The 12500-nt window shown below is 37.5% G+C and overlaps 1 protein-coding gene across 3 annotated transcripts in view; it reads left to right on the forward strand.

Annotated features, from left to right (window-relative positions):
- The window catches only part of commd10 (COMM domain containing 10), a 62132-nt gene that overhangs the window by 31383 nt on the left and 18249 nt on the right, over positions 1 to 12500 (forward strand). For 2 of the 3 annotated variants that reach the window (XM_082187457.1, XM_082187459.1), the window contains one exon: positions 353 to 516. The exons of the other annotated variant lie outside the window; for it this stretch is intronic. In XM_082187457.1, coding sequence (XP_082043583.1) covers positions 353 to 391 — 39 coding nt within the window. In that variant the 3' untranslated portion in view covers positions 392 to 516. Of the gene's footprint in view, positions 1 to 352; positions 517 to 12500 lie in introns of those variants that run through there. 3 annotated transcript variants of the gene reach the window in all.

The following is a 12500-nucleotide window of genomic DNA, read 5'->3' on the forward strand; positions in this document are numbered from 1 at the left end:
ACCCCAATCCCCAATCCCCAAACCCCAATCCTCAAACCCCAATCCTCAAACCCCAATCCTCAATCCCCAAACCCCAATCCTCAATCCCCAAACCCCAATCCCCAAACCCCAATCCTCAAACCCCAATCCCTAATCCCCAATCCCTAATCCCCAAACCCCATTCCCCAAACCCCCAATCCCCAAACCCCAATCCCCAAACCCCAATCCCCAAACCCCAATCCCCAAACCCCAATCCCCAAACCCCCAAACCCCAATCCCCAATCCTGAACCCGAATCCCACACGACTGAAGGTCTGATGTTCTGCGTTCAGACGCTCAGGTTCTGTGTGTATGTGTGTGTGTGTGTGTTACAGATGGAGAGGATTCAGACGCAGCTGGACTCGCTCACGTGACCTCGATCTGGAGTGTGTGTGTGTGTGTGTGTGTGTGTGAAACGCTGACGTCGACGTGATGATGAAGAGGATTCACACAGAAACACACACCTGATGATGATGTAATTAAACGTGTTTCCTCTTGCTCTGAATGTCCAGCGTCTTTATTTCTCCCTCTCTGCTTTCTCCTGCTGTTCCGCTCCAGCGTCTCGGGAACTGTTGAGTGTCTGAGATCTAATGATGGTGAAGATCTCCTTCACATCTAAAGCTCTTCCACCAGCAGGACAGTGTGTGTGTGTCGATCAGCAGGACAGAGTGTGTGTGTCGTCCAGCTGGACAGAGTGTGTGTGTCGTCCAGCAGGACAGAGTGTGTGTGTCGACCAGCAGGACAGAGTGTGTGTGTCGACCAGCAGGACAGAGTGTGTGTGTCGTCCAGCAGGACAGAGTGTGTGTGTCGTCCAGCAGGACAGAGTGTGTGTGTCGATCAGCAGGACAGAGTGTGTGTGTCGATCAGCAGGGGTTCTTTATGTGCTGCTGTCTTTAAGTGCACTCGCTCTGCTTACGGAGAACATTGCTGAACATAGTGGACAGGGCTATTATAGCTAACTAAAACTATAAACAAAACGATACGCAACAATTTTGTTTCATGAAATATAATAAAACATACCAAAACTGAAACGTACTTTATTTGAGCTGGTTGCCAAGGCATTACATATATGAAATAATTAATGAGCATCATATAAAAACAAGCATATAACAATATTACGACAAAAATGCCAAAGAATAAAGACGCGTTTTGAATCTGGATTTAGAAGCGAATCTGAAGCATAAACTCAAACCTTCATGTGTGAGACGGTCGTGTGCTTCATCAGCAGATCTAGAGGAAGATGATCATCAACATGAATTCATCATCGACTCATGATTTGTTCCTGGCCTTATTGTGAATAATTCAGTCAGTGAACCTTTAGCATTTTCATTAAAGTATTTTTAAAAATGACCTGATGTTCCTCACTACAGCGATGATATCACATTCGCATGATGGCAAACCATCAAATATGAGAAATTCAGACTCAGTGGCTTTAAAAACAATAGTTATTATTCAGATAAGTTCAGTTCTGATAGTGTCAGTCAGATCTACAATATTACTGGATATGAAGAGTCGTTTAAACTCGATCTCGATTTACTAGATCATGATGGCGTTCTTCTATTATTTCTAGTAGTTTTAACAGAAGTTAAAGTTGAATGTCCCACACTGAGTAACGTAGTGAAGGTCAGGGTTCAGTAAGTGAAGTGGAGTATAATGGCCTGGTGATCCGTGTGGAGACTCATTGTGTTTGTCTGAAGACGTTCCTCTCGTTCTCGAGCGTCTCGTCTTCTATTCTTCTCCAACACTAACTCTTTCTCTCTGGCTCTCGTCTCTCTTTGCTCCACGTTCTGCTGTCGCCTCGAGACGAGAGCATCAAGACACTCATTCACATTCCTGAGCGAGACGCGGTTTAAACTCGCTGTTGTTTTAGCAAGTTTATGACCTCGAAGTGGCAGCAGACGAGCTCGCTTCAGCGGAGGTTTCCATAGCAACGCTGATCTGTCAATCATCTGCTCTGAGCTTCATCATCAAGACATTAAAACAAGACGCTGATGTGTGTCAATTTCAACTTTTCTTCCCATAAATGACTTTTGTGTCAATTTCAACTTTTCGTCCCATAAATGACTTATTGTATCAATTTCAACTTTTCATCTCATAAACGACTTATTGTGTCAATTTCAACTTTTCGTCCCATAAATGACTTATTGTGTCAATTTCAACTTTTCATCTCATAAATGACTTATTGTATCAATTTTAACTTTTCGTCCCCCAAACGACTTGTCAATTTCAACTTTTCATCCCATAAACAACTTGTCAATTTCAACTTTTCATCCCATAAACTACTTATTGTCAATTTCAACTTTTCATCTCATAAATGACTTATTGTGTCAATTTCAACTTTTCATCTCATAAACGACTTATTGTGTCAATTTCAACTTTTCATCCCATAAACAACTTATTGTGTCAATTTCAACTTTTCATCTCATAAACGACTTATTGTGTCAATTTCAATTTTTCTTCCCATAAACGACTTATTGTGTCAATTTCAACTTTTGTGTCAATTTCAACTTTTCTTCCAATAAATGACTTATTGTGTCAATTTCAACTTTTAATCTCATAAATGACTTGTCAATTTCAATTTTTCTTCACATAAACGACTTATTGTGTCAATTTCAACTTTTGTGTCAATTTCAACTTTTCATCCCATAAACGACTTATTGTGTCAATTTCAACTTTTCATCCCATAAACGACTTATTGTGTCAATTTCAACTTTTCATCCCATAAATGACTTATTGTGTCAATTTCAACTTTTCATCCCATAAATGACTTATTGTGTCAATTTCAACTTTTCATCTCATAAATGACTTATTGTGTCAATTTCAACTTTTCATCCCATAAACGACTTGTCAATTTCAACTTTTCATCCCATAAACGACTTGTCAATTTCAACTTTTCGTCCCATAAACGACTTGTCAATTTCAACTTTTCATCCCATAAACGACTTATTGTATCAATTTCAAATTTTCATCTCATAAACGACTTATTGTGTCAATTTCAACTTTTCGTCCCATAAATGACTTATTGTGTCAATTTCAACTTTTCATCCTATAAACGACTTATTGTGTCAATTTCAACTTTTCATCCTATAAACGACTTGTCAATTTCAACTTTTCATCCCATAAACGACTTATTGTGTCAATTTCAACTTTTCATCCTATAAACGACTTGTCAATTTCAACTTTTCGTCCCATAAACGACTTGTCAATTTCAACTTTTCGTCCCATAAACGACTTGTCAATTTCAACTTTTCGTCCCATAAACGACTTATTGTGTCAATTTCAACTTTTCATCTCATAAATGACTTATTGTGTCAATTTCAACTTTTCATCCCATAAACGACTTGTCAATTTCAACTTTTCGTCCCATAAATGTCTTATTGTGTCAATTTCAACTTTTCGTCCCATAAATGACTTGTCAATTTCAACTTTTCATCCCATAAACGACTTATTGTGTCAATTCCAACATTTCATCCCATAAACGACTTATTGTGTCAATTTCAACTTTTGTGTCAATTTCAATTTTTCTTCCCATAAACGACTTATTGTGTCAATTCCAACATTTCATCCCATAAACGACTTATTGTCAATTTCAACTTTTCTTCCCATAAATGACTTATTGTCAATTTCAACTTTTCATCCCATAAACGACTTATTGTGTCAATTTCAACTTTTCCTCCTATAAACGACTTGTCAATTTCAACTTTTCGTCCCATAAACGACTTATTGTGTCAATTTCAACTTTTCATCCCATAAACGACTTGTCAATTTCAACTTTTCATCCCATAAACGACTTATTGTATCAATTTCAATTTTCTTCACATAAACGACTTATTGTGTCAATTTGAACTTTTGTGTCAATTTCAACTTTTCATCCCATAAACGACTTATTGTGTCAATTTCAACTTTTCATCATCTCATAAATGACTTATTGTGTCAATTTCAACTTTTCATCCCATTAACGACTTATTGTGTCAATTTCAACTTTTCATCATCTCATAAATGACTTATTGTGTAAATTAAAAATTTTCTTCACATAAACGACTTATTGTGTCAATTTCAACTTTTGTGTCAATTTCAACTTTTCATCCCATCAACGACTTATTGTGTCAATTTCAACTTTTCATCCCATAAATGACTTATTGTGTCAATTTCAACTTTTCATCTCATAAATGACTTATTGTGTCAATTTCAACTTTTCATCCCATAAATTACTTATTGTGTCAATTTCAACTTTTCATCTCATAAACGACTTATTGTGTCAATTTCAACTTTTAGTCCCATAAATGACTTGTCAATTTCAACTTTTCATCCCATAAACGACTTATTGTGTCAATTTCAACTTTTCATCCTATAAACGACTTGTCAATTTCAACTTTTCGTCCCATAAACGACTTATTGTGTCAATTTCAACTTTTCATCTCATAAATGACTTGTCAATTTCAACTTTTCATCTCATAAATGACTTATTGTGTCAATTTCAACTTTTCATCCCATCAACGACTTATTGTGTCAATTTCAACTTTTCATCTCATAAATGACTTATTGTGTCAATTTCAACTTTTCATCCCATAAATTACTTATTGTGTCAATTTCAACTTTTCATCTCATAAACGACTTATTGTGTCAATTTCAACTTTTCGTCCCATAAATGACTTGTCAATTTCAACTTTTCATCCCATAAACGACTTATTGTGTCAATTTCAACTTTTCCTCCTATAAACGACTTGTCAATTTCAACTTTTCGTCCCATAAACGACTTATTGTGTCAATTTCAACTTTTCATCTCATAAATGACTTGTCAATTTCAACTTTTAGATTAGATTAGATTAGATTCAACTTTATTGTCATTACACAAGTACAGGTACAAGGCAACGAAATGCAGTTTAGGTCTAACCAGAAGTGCAATAGCAGCAAGTGCAGGATATACAGTGGTTCCATAAGTGCAGAACATGGATATGTACTGAATAAATATAGAGTTGAATACTATTATAAACAAAAATTTACAGATAGATTTGTCCTATGAATATAATATACAGATAACTATTACTGTGAACAGAATTTACAGCTAGATATGTACTGAATATAATATACAGATGGCTATTACTATAAACAGAATTTTTACAGATAGATATGTACTGAATATATATACAGATGGGTGTTACTATAAACAGAATGTGAGCATAATATACAGATGGCTATTACTATAAACAGAATTTTACAGATAGATATGTACTATGAATATATATATACAGATGGGTGTTACTATAAACAGAATGTGAGCATAATATACAGATGGCTATTACTATAAACAGAATTTTACAAATAGATATATGTATAAGTTAGGCTAAAATGAGCAGTATAACAATGGATTTAAAGTAGTGCAAATAAAGTTTGGACAGAAGCTATCCGAGTGAAAGTGCAGTGGAAATAATTGCATATTACAGTTAAAGTATGGTATTGCAAATGTATATGTAAACAGTCGGTACTGTAAATAAACAGTCGGCAGTGCAAATTGAGCATATTCCAGTCAAGGTAGTAGTGCAAGATGCATATGTAAACAGTTGTTTCTGTAATAACAGTCAGCAGTGCAAATGAACATTATAGTATTGCAAATAACAAAATGGAGGCAGGTGTGAGGAGGGAGAGGAGAGTCAATCAGTATATGAGGGGAGTGGGATCAATGAGGGTTAGAGTTTAATAAAGAGACAGCTCTGGGGAAAAAACTGTTCTTTAGTCTGCTGGTCCTGGTCCGGAGGCACCTGAAACGCCTGCCGGAGGGCAGGAGAGAAAACAGTCTGTGGGCTGGGTGAGAGGAGTCCTTAAGGATGCTGCGAGCTCGATGCAGACAGCGTTTCCTCTGGATGTGCTCGATGGCAGGTAGTGGAGTCCCAGTGATGCGCTGGGCGGTTTTCACCACCCGCTGCAGTGCCTTGCGCTCTGCAACAGAACAGCTCCCATACCACACTGTAGCACAGTTGGTCAGGATGCTTTCTATTGCACAGCGATAGAAGTTCACCAGGATAGTGGAGGAGAGCTGATTCTTCCTCAGTGTCCTCAGGAAGAAAAGGCGCTGGTGAGCCTTCTTGACCAGGCTGGAGGTGTTGGTTGTCCAGGTCATGTCCGCCGAGATGTGGGTCCCCAGGAACTTGAAACTGGAGACACGCTCAACAGCCATTCCATTGATGTGGATGGTGTCGTGTGTGCCTCTTGACACTTTCCTGAAGTCCACGATGAGCTCCTTCGTTTTGGTGGTGTTGAGGAGCTGGTTATTTTCAGTGCACCATGTGGCCAGGTGCTTGATCTCCTCCCTATAGGCAGTCTCATCGTTGTTGCTGATGAGACCAATCACCGTAGTGTCGTCCGCAAACTTGACGATGGAATTAGATCCGTACACAGGCTTGCAGTCGGAGGTGAAGAGGGAGTAGAGAAACGGGCTTAGCACACAGCCCTGTGGTACACCAGTGTTGAGTGTGATGGACGTGGAGCAGTTGGAGCCTGATCGAACATTCTGGGGTCTGTTGGTCAAAAAGTCCAAAATCCAGTTGCACATGGAGGTGTTGATGCCCAGGTCTCCAAGTTTGGCTATTAACTTAGTTGGGATGACAGTGTTGAATGCTGAGCTGAAGTCAACAAACAGCATGCGTGCATAAGTGTTCTTATTGTCCAGATGTGTGAGCACAGAGTGCAGTGCCATGGAAACTGCATCCTCTGTGCTCCTATTGCTACGGTAGGCAAACTGGTGTGAGTCCAATGTGGATGGAAGAGAGTCTTTTAGGTGTGCCAGGACCAGCCGCTCAAAGCACTTCATTACGATGGGTGTGAGTGCTACAGGGCGGTAGTCGTTAAGGCACTTCGGGCTGGAGTGTTTTGGCACTGGCACAATGGAAGTGCATTTAAAGCATGTTGGTACAGCTGCTTGGGCAAGAGACAGGTTGAAAATGTCTGTAAAAACCCCAGCGAGCTGCTCCGCACATGCCCTGAGTACGCGTCCAGGGATGTTGTCTGGTCCGGCAGCCTTGTGTGCGCTGATCCTGCTCAGTGCATTGCAGACATCTGTGGAGGAGAGTGTGATCGGCGGGTGGTCAGCTGAGGATTTGAGCTTGGTGGCAGTTTCTCTGTTGTCTCTTTCAAAGCGAGCATAAAAGTCATTTAGCTCGTTCAGGAAGTTGACATCAGTGGCTGCGGGGGTGGAGTGAGAGGGTTTGTAGTCACTGATGGCCTGAATGCCCTGCCACATGCGCCGAGGGTCAGCGTTGGAAAAGTGTCCCTCTATCTTAAGCTTGTAGCAGTGCTTGGCCTCTTTGATGCCCCTTTTCAGATTTGCTCTGGATGTGCTATAGGCTTGTGCATCTCCTGATCTGAAGGCAGTGTTGCGTGTCTTCAATAGGAGTCGCACTTCCCTGTTCATCCATGGCTTCTGATTTGGGTATGTGGTGATCTGCTTCTGGGTTGTAACACTGTCAATGGTGGTATTGATATAATCCAGTACAGAGGAGGTGTAGCAGTCAATGTCCGTGTGAGAGCCACTGGTGGCTTGAGAAGCAAACATACTCCAGTCTGTGTGTAGAAACCTTTCCTGGAGTGAGGAATCTGCCCCCGCAGGCCACACCTTGATGGTCTTCACTGATGGCTTCACGCGATTGATGAGAGGTGCATATTTGGGGGTGAGGAACAAAGAAAGGTGATCTGACTGTCCCAGGTGGGGGAGGGGTGTCGCGACGTAAGCTCCAGCCATGTTTGTGTAAACATGGTCTAAGGTTTTGTTTCCTCTGGTGTGACAGGAAACATGCTGGTGAAATTTCGGTAGCACTGACTTTAAGTTTGAATGATTAAAATCACCCGCAACAATAAACGCAGCTTCCGGGTGAACGGTCTGTTGTTTACTGATGGCTGCGTGAAGTTCTTTCATAGCAAACTTGGCATCAGCATCCGGGGGAATATAGGCTGCAGTTATAATAGTGGAAGTGAACTCCCGCGGTAGATAAAACGGTCTACATTTAACCATGAGAAACTCAAGGTTAGCTGAACAATGTCTCCCAACAATAGCAGAGTTTGTGCACCAAGCTTTGTTAATGTAAATGCACAATCCACCACCTCTGGTCTTACCGGAGCCATCTAATGTTCTATCCGCCCGGAATGTATGGCGTCCCGCTAGCTCAATAGCGTTGTCCGGTATTCCGCTGTTTAACCATGTTTCCGTGAAAATTAGAACATTACAGTTCAAAAGTCTCTTGCTGTATGTGATGTTGAGTCGAATCTCCTCCATTTTGTTCAACAGCGACCGTACATTGGCAAGGAAAATGCTGGGTAAAGAGAGCCGGTGTGGTGTTAGCTTTAGCTTAGCTCTTAGTCCTCCGCGCTTCCCCCGCCTTTGTTTACGATCTCGACGCCGCCTGCGAGCACTTCCGCCCGGCCGGGCAGAGTGCATAGCCCCGGGTGTTTTGGCGATCTCAGGAAGGAGTCGAAGGTTGTCCATAAAACTGTCGGAAATTCGCAAACCAATATCCAAAAGCTCACCTTGGGTGTACGATGTTAAGGCACAACTGTTCTGCACGAACAGACCCGAAATGAGCAAGAAAAATACTACTAAATTGCAGAATCTGGAGAGACCGCGAGCCTCGCGATGTACTCGCGCCGCCATCTTGGTTCTTCGAAAAGAAATTGACAAGTTGACAAGTTTTCATCTCATAAATTGAGATCATCTCAATTTATCTCATCTCATAAATTGACAAATTGACAAGTTTTCATCTCATAAATGACTTATTGTGTCAATTTCAACTTTTCATCCCATAAACGACTTATTGTATCAATTTCAACTTTTCATCCTATAAACGACTTGTCAATTTCAACTTTTCGTCCCATAAACAACTTATTGTGTCAATTTCAACTTTTCATCTCATAAATGACTTGTCAATTTCAACTTTTCATCTCATAAATGACTTATTGTGTCAATTTCAACTTTTCGTCCCATAAACGACTTGTCAATTTCAACTTTTCGTCCCATAAACGACTTATTGTGTCAATTTCAACTTTTCATCCCATAAACGACTTGTCAATTTCAACTTTTCGTCCCATAAATGTCTTATTATGTCAATTTCAACTTTTCGTCCCATAAATGACTTGTCAATTTCAACTTTTCATCCCATAAACGACTTATTGTGTCAATTCCAACATTTCATCTCATAAACGACTTATTGTGTCAATTTCAATTTTTCATCCCATAAACGACTTGTCAATTTCAACTTTTCGTCCCATAAATGTCTTATTGTGTCAATTTCAACTTTTCGTCCCATAAATGACTTATTGTATCAATTTCAACTTTTCATCTCATAAACGACTTATTGTGTCAATTTCAACTTTTCGTCCCATAAATGACTTATTGTGTCAATTTCAACTTTTCATCTCATAAATGACTTATTGTATCAATTTTAACTTTTCGTCCCCCAAACGACTTGTCAATTTCAACTTTTCATCCCATAAACAACTTGTCAATTTCAACTTTTCATCCCATAAACTACTTATTGTCAATTTCAACTTTTCATCTCATAAATGACTTATTGTGTCAATTTCAACTTTTCATCTCATAAACGACTTATTGTGTCAATTTCAACTTTTCATCCCATAAACAACTTATTGTGTCAATTTCAACTTTTCATCTCATAAACGACTTATTGTGTCAATTTCAATTTTTCTTCCCATAAACGACTTATTGTGTCAATTTCAACTTTTGTGTCAATTTCAACTTTTCTTCCAATAAATGACTTATTGTGTCAATTTCAACTTTTAATCTCATAAATGACTTGTGTCAATTTCAATTTTTCTTCACATAAACGACTTATTGTGTCAATTTCAACTTTTGTGTCAATTTCAACTTTTCATCCCATAAACGACTTATTGTGTCAATTTCAACTTTTCATCCCATAAACGACTTATTGTGTCAATTTCAACTTTTCATCCCATAAATGACTTATTGTGTCAATTTCAACTTTTCATCCCATAAATGACTTATTGTGTCAATTTCAACTTTTCATCTCATAAATGACTTATTGTGTCAATTTCAACTTTTCATCCCATAAACGACTTGTCAATTTCAACTTTTCATCCCATAAACGACTTGTCAATTTCAACTTTTCGTCCCATAAACGACTTGTCAATTTCAACTTTTCATCCCATAAACGACTTATTGTATCAATTTCAAATTTTCATCTCATAAACGACTTATTGTGTCAATTTCAACTTTTCGTCCCATAAATGACTTATTGTGTCAATTTCAACTTTTCATCCTATAAACGACTTATTGTGTCAATTTCAACTTTTCATCCTATAAACGACTTGTCAATTTCAACTTTTCATCCCATAAACGACTTATTGTGTCAATTTCAACTTGTCATCCTATAAACGACTTGTCAATTTCAACTTTTCATCCCATAAACGACTTGTCAATTTCAACTTTTCGTCCCATAAACGACTTATTGTGTCAATTTCAACTTTTCATCTCATAAATGACTTATTGTGTCAATTTCAACTTTTCATCCCATAAACGACTTGTCAATTTCAACTTTTCGTCCCATAAATGTCTTATTGTGTCAATTTCAACTTTTCGTCCCATAAATGACTTGTCAATTTCAACTTTTCATCCCATAAACGACTTATTGTGTCAATTCCAACATTTCATCCCATAAACGACTTATTGTGTCAATTTCAACTTTTGTGTCAATTTCAATTTTTCTTCCCATAAACGACTTATTGTGTCAATTCCAACATTTCATCCCATAAACGACTTATTGTCAATTTCAACTTTTCTTCCCATAAATGACTTATTGTCAATTTCAACTTTTCATCCCATAAACGACTTATTGTGTCAATTTCAACTTTTCCTCCTATAAACGACTTGTCAATTTCAACTTTTCGTCCCATAAACGACTTATTGTGTCAATTTCAACTTTTCATCCCATAAACGACTTGTCAATTTCAACTTTTCATCCCATAAACGACTTATTGTATCAATTTCAATTTTCTTCACATAAACGACTTATTGTGTCAATTTGAACTTTTGTGTCAATTTCAACTTTTCATCCCATAAACGACTTATTGTGTCAATTTCAACTTTTCATCATCTCATAAATGACTTATTGTGTCAATTTCAACTTTTCATCCCATTAACGACTTATTGTGTCAATTTCAACTTTTCATCATCTCATAAATGACGTATTGTGTAAATTAAAAATTTTCTTCACATAAACGACTTATTGTGTCAATTTCAACTTTTGTGTCAATTTCAACTTTTCATCCCATCAACGACTTATTGTGTCAATTTCAACTTTTCATCCCATAAATGACTTATTGTGTCAATTTCAACTTTTCATCTCATAAATGACTTATTGTGTCAATTTCAACTTTTCATCCCATAAATTACTTATTGTGTCAATTTCAACTTTTCATCTCATAAACGACTTATTGTGTCAATTTCAACTTTTCGTCCCATAAATGACTTGTCAATTTCAACTTTTCATCCCATAAACGACTTATTGTGTCAATTTCAACTTTTCATCCTATAAACGACTTGTCAATTTCAACTTTTCGTCCCATAAACGACTTATTGTGTCAATTTCAACTTTTCATCTCATAAATGACTTGTCAATTTCAACTTTTCATCTCATAAATGACTTATTGTGTCAATTTCAACTTTTCATCCCATCAACGACTTATTGTGTCAATTTCAACTTTTCATCCTATAAACGACTTGTCAATTTCAACTTTTCGTCCCATAAACGACTTATTGTGTCAATTTCAACTTTTCATCTCATAAATGACTTGTCAATTTCAACTTTTCATCTCATAAATGACTTATTGTGTCAATTTCAACTTTTCGTCCCATAAACGACTTGTCAATTTCAACTTTTCGTCCCATAAACGACTTATTGTGTCAATTTCAACTTTTCATCTCATAAATGACTTGTCAATTTCAACTTTTCATCTCATAAATGACTTATTGTGTCAATTTCAACTTTTCATCCCATAAACGACTTGTCAATTTCAACTTTTCGTCCCATAAATGTCTTATTATGTCAATTTCAACTTTTCGTCCCATAAATGACTTGTGTCAATTTCAACTTTTCATCCCATAAACGACTTGTGTCAATTCCAACATTTCATCTCATAAACGACTTATTGTGTCAATTTCAATTTTTCATCCCATAAACGACTTGTCAATTTCAACTTTTCGTCCCATAAATGTCTTATTGTGTCAATTTCAACTTTTCGTCCCATAAATGACTTGTCAATTTCAACTTTTCATCCCATAAACGACTTATTGTGTCAATTCCAACATTTCATCCCATAAACGACTTATTGTGTCAATTTCAACTTTTGTGTCAATTTAAATTTTTCTTCCCATAAACGACTTATTGTGTCAATTCCAACATTTCATCCCATAAACGACTTATTGTCAATTTCAATTTTTCTTCCCATAAACGACTTATT

The sequence above is a fragment of the Leuciscus leuciscus genome (genome assembly GCF_965113295.1).
Source record: "Leuciscus leuciscus genome assembly, chromosome: 13".
NCBI lineage: Eukaryota > Metazoa > Chordata > Actinopteri > Cypriniformes > Leuciscidae > Leuciscus > Leuciscus leuciscus.